Genomic DNA, 16394 nt, shown 5'->3' with positions numbered 1-16394 from the left:
CTTTTGCCCTGCCTAGTATTTTATGAACATAATTCGTCACCAACATTAAATATACATATATCAGGAGGCTTCATATAAAAAGCCAGATTTCTGACTTCTTTTGAAACATCAGAAGAGCGGGGAGGTCACGTGTAATCCAGGGCAGAAGTAGGAGTTGGATCCGTTGACCTCTCCAGTGAGGAAATCGAAATAGCTTTTGTCCTGGCAACAGCTAGAAAGGGTGCAGCCGTCACCACAGGGCTGCAGCCATCACCACAAGACTGCAGGTCACGATACCAGGGTGACAGAGGTAACTTGAAAGGTCCTACCCTGGACAGCTGTCATCTAGGAGGAAACAAGGTATTTAGGGTTTAGGGCTCAGACAGATGACAGCATCTGCTAAATCTCCCTAGTGGGTCCCCACCCAGCCTGTGGGCAGTCGAAGAACGGGGTGTGTAGCACAGGGATCCTAGTGAGATCCCCTGCTTCCTGCCTAAAGATTAAGCCCACCCCAGGCCCTGGAGGTTGCCTTCTGGTTTGTGTGGGGTTGGCATGGAGCCCAGGCGTGCCCCAGCTTGCGTCCCCAAGCCCTGGCTATCTGGTCTTGGGCCCAGAGCAGCCAGGCAGTCCTGGAAAGGTTACCCAGGCTCATGTGGTGACCTTGGTAGCCTCATGGCTCTGGATCAAGTGAGGTGAGGCTTCCTGGCACCAACCCCAGGCATGAAGCTGGGTGCCCAGGCTGGGTACCCGGGGCTGAGGTTGGCCAGGACAAGAGGAGTTCACTCACTTTGCTGCCGACTCATGTGCAGAACTACTCTGGGGCTGGATCCTGCCCACAGCTCGGGGGGCAGAAGGGCCTTGGGACCGCTGGGCAGTCATTCTGTGCTTCCAGGAGGGATCCAGGAGGAACGAGCACAGGCTTTGATATCTAACGGATTTGGGTTCAAGTCCTGCCTCTGCCACTTATTGGCCACATGATTTGGGGTACATCATCTAACTAGTGCCTACCACAGGGCCTGGAACATAGTAGGTGCTTGATTAATTCATTTAGAATATTTATTGCATGCCTACCGTGTGCCAGGCACTGATGAAGGTACTAGGGATACATCAGGTGACAAAGATACATTATTAAATGGGCAAATTATTTTATACGTCATCCCTCAGTGTCCTCCTCAGTGAAATGGGCTTATAAAAAATCCCTGTCCTAGCTATATAATAGTCGTTACTGGGGATAAAGGATTCACGTTAACCAACTTCCGAATGCTTGGGTATTACTTAGCTGGACCCCTGGCAGTGGATGTGCCTTGAAGTAGGTTGGAACTCAATGGATAAAAGTTATTGATCACCTACATGCCATGAACATGGCGCTTTACCCAGGTTACCTCCATTAGTTCTTACAACAGCCCTATGAGGTTGAGATGACTATTATCCCCATTTTACAGATGAGGAAGTTGAGGCTTAGATAAATGAAGTGAATGCACTAATTCATGCATTCATTTATCAATTCAATAACTATTTATTGAGACTTCCTATATGCCAGGTTCGGGGCCCCGTGCTGGGGATAAAAGAAATGTTCTGGAAAATCCCACGCTCAGAGCAAGGACCCCGGATGGGAACGTGTGGGGGGTCTCTAGCAGAGCTGGGCCTCACTCCATTGGCTATTGTGTTGAAAACCAGGAACAAAGCTCTTGGTAGACAGACGGAACCCTGAGGCTCAGGGAGGGGCAGCTACGGCCTAGGACCACACAGCAAGTTAGGGGAATAGTCAGAATTCAGATCTCCTCCTTGGACCCCGAATTAAAATTTAACATCCAGGCTGCTGTCCTGTGTTCCTGTCTTGGCTTCTGACCTTAGCAGTGAACAAAACAACCTACATACATCTTAGCAGAGAGAAACAGACAATAAGCAAACATAATAAATAAGTAAATCATCTAGTATGTTAGGTAAAAGAAGCGTTAGTGAGAGGCTGACATTTCCCTGAAGGAGATGAGACAGTTAAAGATGTGGCTAATTGGGAGGAAGATGTGCAAGGGAGTGGAAACAACAAGTGCAAAGGCTCTGAGGCAGGAGTGTGCTGGAGACATTAGAGGAACAGCAAGGAGGCCATTGGGTCTGGAGCAGAGGGAACAAGGGGGTGTGGGGGGATGAGGTCAGAGAGCTTGGTCCGGCAGAGTTCAGATCATGACATGGACCTGTCATTTTTACGTACATAATAGGGTTATCACGGGGATTAAACAAGACACCCAGTGTGAGGAGCCTCAGGCAGGCACACAGCAGGTGCTCAGCAAATGCCCCCTCTGTTCTCTACTATCTTGGGTTCTCCAAGCTCTGCTCCCCACATTTAAAACGATCTTGGAACAATTCTGCCTCCTGGTGGCAGCTTTGATGTGACTCAGAGACCAGGTCTGATGCTTCTCAAGGCTGGAGTCATCTGGTCCATTCCCCTGCCTCCAGGCAGAGGGCTGCAGAGTCCCAAGGAGGGACTTAAAATAACAGAAACTAAAATATTAAATGTTAAAATATTATATTAAAACAAACAGAAATACAAGAAAAATATTTTCCACATTCCCATCCCCTGAATCAAATCAGTGTTGCCTTGTGTCACTGCTTGTTGGGTCTCCCTACTAGTTTTGTTGTTATATAGACTGTGGACTCTTACACAGCTGTTCAAAAGCCTTAATATCATTCACAAATATTTTTGAGCAGCTATTCTATAAGAGGTGCTGGGGATACAGCAGTGAACCTAGAGAAAAATCCCAGCCCTCCTGGAGCTTACATTCTAGTGGGCTGCCAGGCAATAAACAAGATATCAAGTATGCCAAATAGTACCAAATGCTGTAAAGAAGAATAAAGCTGGGAAAGGAGTTGAGGGGTGGTTGTTATTTCCAAAGTCCACATAGAGAAAGAGGTGACATTTGAGTTAAACCTGAAGAAAGTGAGGGACATGGGGGGTGGGCAACAATTCCCACACTTTGGGTAACACTGGACTAAACAGGATGTGGGGTGGCTTGCCAGCTCCCAGTCATGTTTTGAACAAAAAGCTTGGTGCCTTGGGTAAAGAGTCAACCTCTCTGAGTCCCAGGAATTGAGATGAGCGTCTTCAGTTCCCTTTGGCAGATGGAGGGCTCTCATTTGACTCTCTTCTGCAAGAAGGGGTGGCAGGACCTTTCTGGCCTTGGGGAGGATGCTTTAAGGTGAGGGAGGGACAGACTCTCTTGGGTGATACTCAGGATGGACAGCGAGTTCCTGGGAGCACCTGGGCGCTGGGGCCAGGAAGCAGGGACCAAAGAAGACCCATTCAGAGGGTTGACAGTGGGCAGGGAGGGGCTCAGGAAGTGCCTGCAGGGAACCAGCACACAACACGCACGAGGTGACCCTGCTCTTTCCCTCCCTGGCCAGGTCTGGCGGGCGGCGAATGGCCAGGGTGGTGCGTGACTTCCTGAAGGCCCAGCAGGTGCAGGCGCCCGTGGAGCTCTACTCTGACTGGCTCTGGGTGGGCCACGTGGACGAGTTCCTGAGCTTCGTGCCCACCTCCGACCAAAAGGTACATCCCCTCTCCTCCTGCCTGAGCTACCTCTGCCCCTCCCTATCCTGATGGGTCAGGATAGGGCAAAGGCACCTGAAACTAGCTCACCACCTCGGTCCATAGAGAGCTTGGAGTCAGGGTACCCTCTGGGCCAGGTGGTGTTAATCAGGGTGGGCTTCCTGGAGGAGGTCAGAGCCCAGATGGGAGCTCATTCGCTCACTTCTCATACACTCATTCTCACACTTACTGGGTGTTTGTTCTGATCCAGACCTCTCAGTCAAGACCCAGGACTGACACTGGTAATAATTGGAAACATTTACTGAGCACCTGTGAGATGTATGTGTTTTAATGCATTTAATCCTCTAGCAACCCCATGAGGTGGGTACTATTATCATTTCCTCCATTTTATAAATAAGGAAAATGAGGCTCAGAAGGGCAATTAACTAGTAGGGTAAAATTCAGACCAAGATGGTGGGCTCTGGACCAGCAATGTTAACCACTCACCACCTTGCAGAGGCGATCAGGGAGGGTACAGTCCGCAGGGAGCAGGCAGCCTGGGAGGGGAGGCCTCCTAGTGACCAGTGGTTGAGTTCCCTGGTGTACAAAGTGGGGAAGGGCTTCCAGGAAAAGAGAAGGTTATGGACAAAGGCCTGCAGGTGTGAACCAGCTTGGAGGATTCGGGGAGGTGCAGACAGTCCTTTGTGGCTGGTGGGAGGGATTGAGGGGGGCTGCCATGTGCAGTCTGGCCTCTGGACTCAGACCCCTCCTGAGTTTGGGGTTTCCTGCATGGGGGGAGAACCTGTCCACTGAGCTGCTCTCCCATCCTCTGTGCCAGGGCTTCCGGCTGCTCCTGGCCAGCCCCAGCGCTTGCCTCAAACTGTTCCAAGAGAAGAAGGAGGAGGGCTACGGGGAGGCGGCCCAGTTTGACGGTGAGCGCCAGTGAGCCCATCACCCTGCCAGACCATGCCCTCTCATTGCCAGCCCTGGGCACCATTGATGCCTGACATGGCTGTGCTCTGCTTACAGGCCATTTGTCTGCCAGCTCTCAGCTCAGAATCCATCACTGATTTTCCCAACACTTCATATGGGAGCAAAGGATGAGGGCTCTCCCTTTCTCGGGCCAGGGATGGAAGCCTGGGTGGCCTCCTCCATACACTGGGTTGTTCCTGGCCACACCCCAGGGGAAGAAAGGAACAGGAAGCCGTGAGCCTTCCCCCGTGCCTGTCGGAGCATGCACTTTCACGCTCTTGCCCAATCAGATCGTTCACCCCCTTCTCCTTATCCCTTTTCCTGGAGGAGGAAACTGAAGCTCAGAGAGGGGAAGCGGCTTGCCCAGGGCTAAGCAGCAGGAAGCAGCAGGGCCAGGGGCTCAAGAGAGAGGGGTGAGAAGCCAGGAGGGTGGTCGGGGCCCCTCTGTGGACCTTCCTTGGGGAATCGACAGACCCTCCAAGGGCCTGGTTGGCCCCCTTGAGCACCTCCCCCGTCCCCACCAGGGATCGAAGTGTTCTCACCTGAGGAATGGAGCATTGGAAGGGGTGTGGCATAGCCTTCAGCAAAGATAGACCTGGATTCAGATCCGGACCTTGCCACTTGCTGGCTATGAGATCAAAGATGTGTTCTGAACCTCTCAGTGCCTCCATTTCCTCTTCTCTGAATGCGGGGTGATAACTAACCTGACCTAGCACTGTTTTAGAGATCAATACTAAATATAATAGGAGGCCCAGAGCATAATGGGTGTTCAATAACGGTAGCTCTTCTGTTATTATTAGGCTCTGAGCTCAGGCGTCCCTTCCCAAGGAGTTTATAATCCATCACCAGGATTTACTTGCAGCCAGAGCTTGGTCCCATCAGGGTTTCCAGTCTCTGGCTTTCTCAGTCCTTGCTTCAGACCCTGGCGCTGAGGTGGGAGAAAAATCCTGGCCCGGATTTTAAAGCCCAGGCTTGAGGTGGCCCCAGGCAGCATTCCCTGAGCCGGCTGTGGTCTTCTTTCTCTTGCAGGGTTAAATCACCAGGTGAAGAGAAGCATTAATGAGATACTGGAAGACAGACTTCTCAGGAGTGACAACCTCTATGCACAGGTGAGGGGGGTGGAGGGTGAAGCAGCCCCAGGAACTGCCGGGGTGGGGGTGAGGGGTTCAGCCCTGGGCCTCTGACTCTCCTGGGGGCTGCTGAGACCTGTGAGTTGGGTAGGGCCCCTGCTCTTGGGAAACCCACAGTCTGATGGAAGAGACACAGCCGTGCCAGTCCAGTGGGGGACATCTTGCCCCCATTCTGGGGAAATGATGGGTTTCAGCGGAAGTAGAATTGAGTTCCCCGAGAAGTCTGGGGAGATGGGAGAGATGTGGTGGGGAAATGGGGCCCTGTAGGGGCGAGGGCTGGGGTGCGTGAGAATCAGGGTGACCTGGTGAAGAGATGGGGTGGAAGGAGGTCCCAGGAAGGGGCGGAGCTAATGCCTGCCACGTGCCTGGTGTAGGCCTGGCATGGAGTCCTACTCAGTAGACGGGAGGAGGCCCCATGCTTCTCCCCAGTGGTGCCCGACGCTTTTCTCCTAAACAGCTGAGCTGGGCAGAAGCGTAAGCCCGGCTCTGGTGTGTGGTGTGTGGTGACGGCAAGCACTTTTGCAACCAGAAGCTGCCTGGACCAAACCCCAGGTCGACTACTTCCTAGCTCTGTGCCCTTGGGCAGGTCACTTGAGCCTCAGTTTCCCCATCTGCGGTAGCAATGGCACAAAGCTGTTATGAGGATCAAACAAGCTAAAGGGTGCACAGGGCCCGACACGTAGCAGGTGCTCAGAAACGTTGGCTCCTTCCTGGCTCCCTGGGTACCTGTGCCCCTCCTCCCACCCTCAGAGATGCATCGATTGGAACCGGGAGGTGCTGAAGCAGGAACTGGGCCTGACTGAGCGGGACATCGTGGACATCCCCCAGCTCTTTTACCTGAAGGACTCCCACGCAGAAGCCTTCTTCCCCAACATGGTGAGAGCGTGGAGGGAGGACGGGTCATTTCCATCCTTGGTGCCTGGCGGGGTCCTGCTGGGCGGTCAGTTGGGGGTCCAGAGGAGAAGCCGTCCCTATCCAGGGGCAGACTGGCAAGGAGGCTGGGACGGGCCCTGCGGACCTCGCCAGTGTTCGCTTTTTGGGGCAGATATAGAAAATCTCCATCGGTAGTTCCCAACCAGGGTGATTTCTCCTCCCCCAACCCCCGCCCTGGGCACTTTGATTTCCACACGAGGAGGGTGCTACTGGCATCTAGTGGGTGGAGGCCACGGATGCTGCTGGACATCCCACAGTGCACAGGGCAGCCCCACAACTAAGGCCTTTCCCCCCCTCAAAATGGAAAATGGAAGCGTGGTTTGGTTCCAATGTTTCAAGCTTTCGCTTCTGGGTCTCAGCTGCCTGTTCTGCTCCCCAGGCTGGCACCCCACTGTCTGCTCCCCAGAGGCATCCTGAGTTGGGCAGGGGTGGCAGCTGCCACCCTGGCTGTCATGAACTCAGGCACCTGACAAGCAGATGTGATCTCACCAGTGTGGCCCCTGGGAGGGATCTGAGCGATGCTATCGGCACAGCCCTGCCCAGAGCGCCCAGTAACCCCTTGGGAAAGGATGTCGGGGCATTGGCAGCAGTGAGGGGTGGTTCCCTAGGATGGGAGACCCTCCCTCTTCAGCCTGGGGCCTTTACTCGAATCCCTGTCATTGGACCAGCCAGTGAATCCTTGGGTCCTGATTGGAGGCCAGTGTGTAGGGTTGGGCTTCCCCGCCAGGGTTGCATTCACTCCTGACCCCTCGCTGTGAGGCCCCTGCAGAGACCTCGCAGGCAGGGCTTCACAACCTCGGTTCTACCGATACTTGGGGCTAAAGAATCTTTTGCTCTGGGGGTTGCCCTGTGTATCGTAGGATGGCTGCAAAATGCCTGGAGGCAAGATCGCCCTGGTTGAGAACCACTGCTCTAGGGTAGTGCTGTCAGAACTTTCTCGGGTGATGGAGATGTTCTACATCTGCAATATGACGTGGCCGCCGCCACATGCGGCTACTGAGCGCTTCAAACGTGGCCAGTGTGACTGAGGAACGGAAGTTTTACTTTCACTTTAACGTCAGCAGCCACATGTGGCGGACGGCTACCGTATCAGACAGTGAAGCTCTAAGGGGTGACCTGCCTCCGGTTCTGACTGAGCGTGGGGGAAGGCCCATGACCGTGGTCAGCCCTGGGCTGTGGCCCTGCCCTCCCCTACTGGGAGCCCCTCCCCAACACACAGCCCTCCGTGGGAATCTCTCAGCTTCAGACCAGGCCCAGCTAGAGGATCCCAGCATGTTCTCACTGGAGAGCCCTTAGGGAACACTCAGTTAACCCTCATTGTCAGAAGGGGAAAGAGGCCCTCGGAGGAGAGTGGTTGACTTGCCTGAGGTCTCCAGCGAGCAAATGGACCGACCTCCAGTGTCCTGAGTCCTCATCTAGGAGGAGGCAAAGCCAGGCCAGCAATGGTCCTGAATACCGCTCTCTGTTCCTCTCCCTGCCCTTTGTCCCTCTGTGTGCCCTCACTCCCACCATGTTCTGGCCCATTAGTGGGCAACCAAGCAGGTCAGGGCCAAGGCCATGTGACTGACCCCCACAGGACCCTCCAGCTCCATGTTGGTCCCAGCTGTGGACGGCCCTGCGGGGCAGACTTGGGGGTGAGGGGCTGGGGCGTGGAGAGTGTAAGGGCAGCCCACCCAACACTGAGATGACCCAGTGCGTCAGAGTGTCCCCTCTGAACACCAAGGACAGCTCCTCTGGCCATCTACTGGGCCAGAAGTTACCTCTAAGAAGCTTCCATACCCTGCACTGGGCAGACTTCCCTTCCCTGGTGTTAGGGCCCCCTGCCAGGTCCCCCAGCCAGGGAAGCAGAAGTGTCATTGGAGATAAACCCAGGTGCCCCCAAGGACTCCCAGCCCCTTGCCCCAACTCCTTAGCACCCCAGGCAGCCACAGTGCTACACTCTGGCAGAGTAGAAAGAACACGAGTTTTGGCATGAGTCAGACCTGAGTCAAATTTCAGTCTCCCTGTTCTCTGGCTGTGTGGCCTTAATTATATTACTTAACCGGTCCACGCTATGGCCTCAGAGGGAGGCTGTGAGGTTTACGGATGCGATATCTGGCACGTAGAAGATGCTCAATAAACGGTAACAATTATCAGGGCTTCCAGGAACAGTTGAGCTTGGTGTGTACTGCACAAATAAATACACCACACCTGTGACATTCACACCGTGGACCTTGTAGATGGATACATTTGCTGTACAAGTTTTTGGCAGATAACGGTAAAATCTTGTTCTAACGAAGTCATTATAATCTACTTTTCTGATAGGTGGAGGAAAGTGTTGGAGGAAGGGGTGACTTTTATTTATATGAAGTTCCCATGTATGTTACTGGCAGCCCTGCCTGTTATTAATCCTCTCTTCCAACTATGGATCTATGTCTTTTCTGCTTCCATAGACCTTAGTTCTTGAGCGAGTGCCAGCCTTAGTGGCCCAGAGATGCTGGCAAAGATGGGACAGGCCCTGGGGATGGGTCCGCCAGAGCCAGAACCCAGAAGGGGCCGCAGGTGTAGAGCATCCCCAGCTAACCGGGTCTCTTTCTTGCCTTGTCTCTTCTACAGGTGAACATGGTGGTCTTAGGCAAGTACCTGGGCATCCCCAAACCCTACGGGCCCATAATCAACGGCTGCTGCTGCTTGGAGGAGAAGGTACGGTCCCTTTTGGAGCCTCTGGGCCTCTTCTGTACCTTCATCGATGACTACTCGTCTTACCACGAGCTGGGTGGAGAGATCCACTGCGGCACCAACGTGCGCCGGAAGCCCTTTCCCTTCAAGTGGTGGCACATGGTGCCCTGAGCCTGCTCCCCACATGCCATCCTCTCTCCCCGCCTGCCAGGGAATTCCGCCAGGATAAGGAACCTCCACCTGGCCTCCATCCTCTTGGGGGAGCCTTGGACGCTTCCCTCTGTGTGCCCGCAAGTGTGCTGGTCACCATGGGTACCAGGATACAGGGATGGACACCGCACACCCTCACCTCTGGCGTGGCCTACAGGGCCTGGGGCCTGGGGTGAGAGCCCTGGGTCTAGGCCACCGGTGGCTCTTGTAAGACCAGGAAGGGGGATTTGGGTCCCTTTTTCCTTTTCTGGCTATCTTCTCCTTCAGGGGGCCCCCAGGCTGTGATCTCCTAGCACTCCTCAGCCATATTTATGTAGGCGAATAAGGGCAGGAAAACTCAGCATCTGATGGCCTGTTTCTTTTTTTTTTTTAAACATCTTTATTAGAGTATAATTGCTTGACTGTTTTAAAAAGAAAAAGCAACAACCCCCCTTTAATACCTGACTCCCTCCTCAGAAGGGTGCCTGTTACCTGTTTGGAAAGCCTTTAATTACGCGTGCTGGCTGCTTCCGGCTCGCAAGCAAACGCTGAGAGGCCAAAGTGAGGCCCGAGGAGGGCGCACGGAGGAAGGCTGGGCAGGAGGCGAGGAGGCCAGGATGGCAGAGGAGGCTGAGGCACGGGGATAAAACCTGGGACCTGGCCTCTGCGCCCTAGGCCTCCCAGGCTTTAAGTTTTGGACTCTGGATGTGATGGGGTCTGGCTGTTCCAGATGCAGCAAGGAGAGGGGGCCTAGATGTTAGAAGCGGGTGGGGGGTCATTAGGTTATCTTTGAGGGTGGGGTTTAATTTCCTTTAATAGTCTTTCATCATTCCCCTTCGTTCTGCCGGCAGTGGGAGGGAAGGCTCTCCCAGTCTCTCTCAGCAACTCAGAGACCCTGCATGTAGCTTGGGTTTCACCTGTGAGTAAAGCCCTGTGGCAGGCCTGTGTCCCCTCCCACAGAAGGCAAGGCAGAGCTGCCACGGAATTTAATAGCCTGGGCCCAGGTGAGGTCACCGGGATATGCACAGGCAAGCTGGCTTGGCTGGTGCAGGGCGAGAGGTGGCCCCTGCCCCAGACAAGCGTGGGCAGGAGGGAACCAGCCGGCCTTCCTCTCCCACAGCCTCTGGGCCTCTACCTTCTGGGTTTTCTCCCTGGCTCTCGGTGAGATTTAGATTGAGCCATCTGCCCTTAAACTCTATTAGCTGTGGAACACTTAGCCATCAGAGGCTACCACGGAGACCCAGCATGTGAAACTGATGAAAACGGAACTGCTCTGGTTTAAGGTGGCGGGGGTGGTGTACGAGGATCCTCCCCTTCCAGAAGGTTCTGGGGAACCCCGTTTGCAAGCCCCTGGTCTAGCCTGTGCACTTTCTGCTCATAATCATTATGCCCCTTAGACTGAGCCAAGAGGAGAAGGGATCTCTTCGGCGGCCAAGGGTGTGCAGCTGGGGCTCCCCACGGAAGGCGCTGCGGGTGGGAGGGGAGTGGCGTTGAGTGTGGGGAGCTCTGGAATTGCTGCTGGGCTGTTTGGGGGGGGGTTGCTGATGTTCCCTCCGAGAATGTTCCAGGTGACTGGTCACCTCCTTTCTGATTAATAAAAATGTCAACATGCATTTCTTCAAGTGGCTGCCTCCTTAGCTTCTGTTCGTTGGGCCGTGGGGGGGAGGGGAGGGAAGCGGGGGGAGAGGTGCTCTCAGTTCCACCCACAATGCTACCAGCTCCCTGGCTCAACTTCCACTGGCCATGGGCAGCTCCTACCCAGCTGGGAGAGCCCCCAGGGCCAGTGCCAGGCAGGCAGGCGGACGCAGCAGGATGGCTGGCACACGCCCATTGCCGTGAGGCTGCCTGCCCTGCTGAGATGGCTATCGGGAGAGGGTGGGTCCTATCTCTTCATTCCTCTCCCTTCCCTGGTCTATCTCCTCCAACTCTCACAGGGCAGGCAGGCTGGGCCCTATTGGCAGAGTGGGAGAGTCCCCAGCAGGACTGGTGCCCAGGGCCACAGGCCAATATAATTCCCTTGAATTCCTGCCTCTAAAGCTACTAAGCTACCCAGCCTCAGTGGTCTGATTGCAGGGACCCGAAATTATCACCCCTCTCATCCTACACACCTGGTGCTGCTTCAGATGGCTCCCCTGGCACTCACTCACTCACTCATTCACTTTATTTTAGATTTGTTGTGGACTAAGAGGCAAAAAGTTGCTGCCCATCAGTCATGGATACTTTAGTCTGAATGAACCACCAATCTCCTTCTAAAAGCTGGCATGTGGTAACTGGAGAGAAGTGAAAGCATGAGTCTACTTCCAAAGGGAGATCCAGGGCTCTGAGCTGGAGGCTATCCTGCCGCCATCACAGTGGGCCAGTGCCCAGAGGAATGCCCCTGCTTCTGTATCTGTTCCCCAGCTGTGCCCACAAACAGGCTATGGAGCCTGCCTGAGGCTTCCTCCTGAACTCTGACTCTTACCCAGAGCTGAGTCAGCCCCCGAGCCGTTTTACAGCCAAAAAAGTGAAGCTGTCCCTGGATCCAGCAGCCCAGCAGCTCTCCTTGAGAAGAACATCGTTACCGGAACCTGGGATATAGGGATGCCAGTCTTAGAGTCTTGCTGAGATCCTTGAATTGGTGTGAATGCACTAGCCGGGGACTCTGGGGGAGCAGATATTGGTCCTCACTCTGCCTCAGATTGTCAGCATCACCGGGGAGGAGGGAGGAAACCTCTATTCAGCACCTTCTGAGCCTTGCTGGACGGGGCGTGTCCCACCATTATCTCTGCCAGGGCTGGTGAGTAGCCACATTTTCTACGGATGCGGACACCAAGGCTGCAAGGGAGGGGACATAACCCCCAAGGCCACACAGCCAGTGCCTGGTGGCCCCTGGGTCCAAACCTGAGACTCCTCTCCCCAGAGCCCTCGCTCTTTCTGTTTCAGGTGGCCGAATGCCCCTCTGGGCTCAGTTTCCCCACCTAACGAGTGAGCCTTCCTACTCTGACATTCTAAGCTGCTCCTGGCCAGAGAGGGTTTTCACCCTTATCACTCACTCCTTCCAGAGGCTTTAGGCATCTAACAATAACAAAAGCAACCATAATAAAAGAGTACCGAGCTCCACACTAGAGCTCTACCCACGTTTTCCCCTTTAACCCCCATAACAACCATTTTTCAGATGCCAAAAGTGAGGCACAGGGCAATTAAGTGACTTGCCCCTGCTCACCCAGTCAGGGTGTAATTGAGGCAGGGCTGAAATCCAGTCCTGCCTGCAAAATCCATGCTCTTAAGAAAAAAGTTGTCATTCCTCAAAGTGCCTCAAAATGCTATAGGGGTGCTTGTAAAAAAAAAAAAAAAAAAAAAAAAAAAAAAAAAAAAAAGACTCCAGACACCAGGCTGCTTATCAAATTGGAGGCTGGGCCTGGGAATCTGCGTTTTCATCAGTTCCAAAATCAGGATAGAGAAACTCCCCACTAAAGCAATGATCTCTGAAAATGCAGAAAAAGGGGTGAAGAGGCTGAGTGTGGAAAGCAAGGAAGGTCCCCTGATCCATACCCTGCATCTCTGCACGCCCCCCAGGGTCCTGGTGCCTTGGCGAGGTACTTACTTGCTCCCCTTAAAGTGAGAAATTAACCCTGTCTGTGCCTGGGTGGGAGCAACAGGTTCATATGCAAATATTGGGTTCCTTCCAGCCAATCCTGAGCTCTTGGCTCTGGGAAGGGGCTGGGCTTCCAGGACTGGAGCCAATGAATTAGCATCTTGGGCTGGAAGGGAAAGACCAAGGGCTTTTATTTATTTATTTATTTTTAAACATTTTTATTGGAGTATAATTGCTTTACAATGGTGTGTTAGTTTCCGCTGTATAACAAAGGCTTTTAAACCACATGCCAGGGGTTTTGTGGCCCAAGCCCAGCCCAAGGCTAGCATGTCTCTGCAGAGGATCCTGCGAGTGTCCCTGGAGCATCCCACCAGTGCCGTGTGTGTGGCTGGCGTGGAGACCCTCGTGGACATTTATGGGTAAGAGCCAGAAGCCTGGGGGTTTGCAGGCCCCTGGTGCTGACCTCTTGGGCTCTCCCTGCAAGCTGTGTGGGGCTTCCTCAAGGCTCAGGCCTGACTTGGCTGCCCTCTCCTGAGCCTTGGCCTTGGCATAGCTGCCAATCGTGGAAGCTTGGGTCCTCGTCTTTCTCAGCCAGGCTTCTTAAAGAACCCCTGCTAGGGGGTGTTAAGTGTGAGAGACTGAATGGGGGTAGAGAGGCTTCTACTCACTAGATGCTGGTAGCACACCCCGACTTATGACAACCAAAAACATCTCCGAACGTTGCCAAGTGTGCCCTGGAGGGAAAAATCACACCCTGTTGAGAACCAGTGTCTCAGACTAAGACTTTAAAAATTGGAGTGAACTTAGAAGCAGAGATGGGGTTGGTCCCAGGGCATTAGATGACAGGGGGTGAGGAGCTGGTCACGGGAGGGAACCAAGTCTGGAGCAAGGCCTCCAAGCTAGTAGGAGGAGCTAAAGCCCAGCTGAGGGTGGGTGGGCAGTGAGGAGTGGGAAGGGGATTCAGCTGATCCTGAAGCAGGGGGCAGCCACAGAGGGGTGATGAGGGACAGGTGTACCTGTGCCGGCTGGCACCACCACCTCCTCCAGGGCTGTGTGCCCACGGCTGCCTCATGCCCTGGCTTCCTCATGCCCATGGGGCAGATGTGTCTCTAGTTTGACCTGCCCCAGGAAGCCCGGGGGCTGGTTCCTTCCCTGCAGACCTTCCTAGAGGATGGAGGAAGGATTTGGGCCATGAGAGGCAAAGGCAGCAGTATCCTGGGGTGTTGTGGATAGATGGGCCACTTTGGGGTTTGCAAAGGAGCTGTGGGTGGGACAGTCACAGGGTGGGGGGTGGAGCCTCTGGCACCCTCACACGGGGGACCCTCGGGCCTCCAATGACCAGACCACTTTGGGGATGGGGGAGAGCTCCTAGTTTGTTCTTTCACACATGCATCAAGTATTTGGGGGGGGTCTATTGCGTGCCAGGCATGGGGACACAATGGTGAGCAAGCAGGCGTGGTCCCTGCTCTCTGAGAACCCTGTCCTGCAGTTCTAGCAGAGGCTGGACCGCCTTGCAGGGGTGCTGTGGAAAGGATTCCTGTCTTGCAAGGGGAACGGGACTGGACTAATTCTAAAGTCCCTTCCGGCTCGGAGATACAGTGCTTTAGGAATCCTTGGTGCTCAGACTGTGGGCCAACAAGAGAAAGGGCACTGGGCGTGGTGGCTCAGTCCTGGCTCTGTGATCTAGCAGCTGTCTGACCTTGGGAAAGTCACTTAATCTCTCAAGTCGCTCTTTCTTCGTCTATAGAATGAAGGTCATCATAATATCAGCAATGATACTTAGAGGCTGCTCCATACCAGTCACTGCCCTAAAGGCTTAACATATGTTAACTGATGCTCACAGCCATTCTGTGAGATGGGTACTGTCTTCATCCCCATTGCAGAGATGAGGAAACTGAGGCACAGAGAGGCTAAGTCACTTGCCCCATGTCACACAGCCAGTGAGGAGAGGCAGAGCCAGGATGCTGCCCGAGCACTTTGGCCTTCACTTCAAAGGGCTATTGGGTCGATTGAATGAGATTGTGCATGTAGCGCACATAGGCGATGGCTGTCATGTGAACATTCGATTATGGTAACTGCTACCATTAGAACCACCATCATCATCATTTTAAGTATCCTTCCTGGGTCTCTAGACAGCCTCAAGCGTCCCCACACCTGCCATCCACAAGACGGCTGGGGAACAAACTCTGAGCTGTACTGGGAGAAGGAGGAAATGAGTAAAGAGAAATTAACACAGGCTGAGCAGTCAGGGCAGGCTTCCTGGAGAAAGGGCACCAACCAGAGCCTTGCAGGATGAGCAAGACCATTGGGGCTCTCTGATCACTAGTGGATTAAACCCTGTCTTCCTTCCACTGAGTTGGAGATGGCCCAGACTTGGTGGGGGGTTTTGCTTTCCTGAATACGGATTCTTTTTTTTTTTTTTTTGCGGTACGCGGGCCTCTCACTGTTGTGGCCTCTCCCGTTGCGGAGCACAGGCTCCGGACGCGCAGGCTCAGCGGCCATGGCTCACGGGGCCCAGCCGCTCCGCGGCATGTGGGATCTTCCCGGACCTGGGCATGAACCCATTTCCCCTGCATCGGCAGGCAGACTCTCAACCACTGCGCCACCAGGGAAGCCCCTGAATAGGGATTCTTAGGGAGGAGGGTAAGGAGGGGTAATACACAGGTGTGCTGAGCCACGCATCGGATGTGCAGCCAGGGTTGAGAACCGCTGCCCTAGCTGGAAGGGCAAACAGCTCACCCCTTGCTCAGCAGAGGTGGTCTAATAGAAAGAAAAGGCTTGGGGCACTGGGGGCCAGGAACCCTGAGTTTTGGCCCTAACTCTTTCACACTTTGCTATGTCATCTTGAGTAACTTTCTGCTCCTTCCTGGGCCTCAGTTTCCCCATAGGTACTCTGAGGAGGTTGGTGTAGAAGAGTGGATTTCAAGCTCTGCTCATGGAGGCCTCTGAGCCTCCTCCCTGATTTGACAAAGCACCTCCCCTCCTGTCTCTACCAGATTTTGTTTGCTGTAAAGCTCCAACCTGCCTGTGCAAAGAGCTGGGCTCTGGGAGGTGGACGCATCTTTAACTCTCTTAACTACTTGAACTTTGTAAAAAGTGTTTGTGTGACTGCCATTTTCCAGGGGCAGGAAGACGTAGAATTAAGGAGGGGCAGTGACTTCCTGAACTGTGTTCTGTTGGTGAGGCCAGTGCAGTCGGGGATCTGGGAGCCTCACTGAAGAGGGAGGGGCAGCTGGTACCCAGAGCCTGAGCTGTTGGGACCTTGGTCTCCTCGGCTCCTATGGGCCAATTTGCTGGGGACCTTGGTGGTCAGCTTGTCAACTTTCCTGTTTTCAGCCACAAAGACCTTTGCTGTCAATTTCATGGCTCTGAAATGTCTGATTTTGTTTTCCCAGAGGTGGAGGCCCTGAGCCCTTGAAGGGAGAGAGTGGGTTTC

At 54.0% G+C, this 16394-nt stretch overlaps 2 protein-coding genes across 2 annotated transcripts in view; both read left to right on the top strand.

Moving 5' to 3' along the window:
* LOC112402740 (protein-arginine deiminase type-1) overlaps window positions 1-9366 on the top strand; it is a 30863-nt gene extending 21497 nt beyond the window's left edge. The window contains exons 12-16 of the mRNA XM_024749854.1: window positions 3379-3523; window positions 4341-4434; window positions 5504-5583; window positions 6355-6480; window positions 9133-9366. Of these exons, the coding sequence (XP_024605622.1) occupies window positions 3379-3523; window positions 4341-4434; window positions 5504-5583; window positions 6355-6480; window positions 9133-9366 (679 nt within the window). The remainder of the gene's footprint in view (window positions 1-3378; window positions 3524-4340; window positions 4435-5503; window positions 5584-6354; window positions 6481-9132) is intronic.
* Window positions 9367-13285: 3919 nt separating this feature from the next.
* LOC112402809 (protein-arginine deiminase type-3-like) overlaps window positions 13286-16394 on the top strand; it is a 28657-nt gene continuing 25548 nt past the window's right edge. Inside the window, 1 exon segment of the mRNA XM_024749984.1 lies at window positions 13286-13377. Coding sequence (XP_024605752.1) covers window positions 13286-13377 — 92 coding nt within the window.

The sequence above is a fragment of the Neophocaena asiaeorientalis genome, unplaced genomic scaffold (genome assembly GCF_003031525.2).
Source record: "Neophocaena asiaeorientalis asiaeorientalis breed wild unplaced genomic scaffold, Neophocaena_asiaeorientalis_V1.1 scaffold275, whole genome shotgun sequence".
Lineage (NCBI taxonomy): Eukaryota > Metazoa > Chordata > Mammalia > Artiodactyla > Phocoenidae > Neophocaena > Neophocaena asiaeorientalis.
The sequence above is the reverse complement of the archived record's forward strand: the minus strand, read 5'-3'. Positions and strand labels throughout refer to the sequence as shown.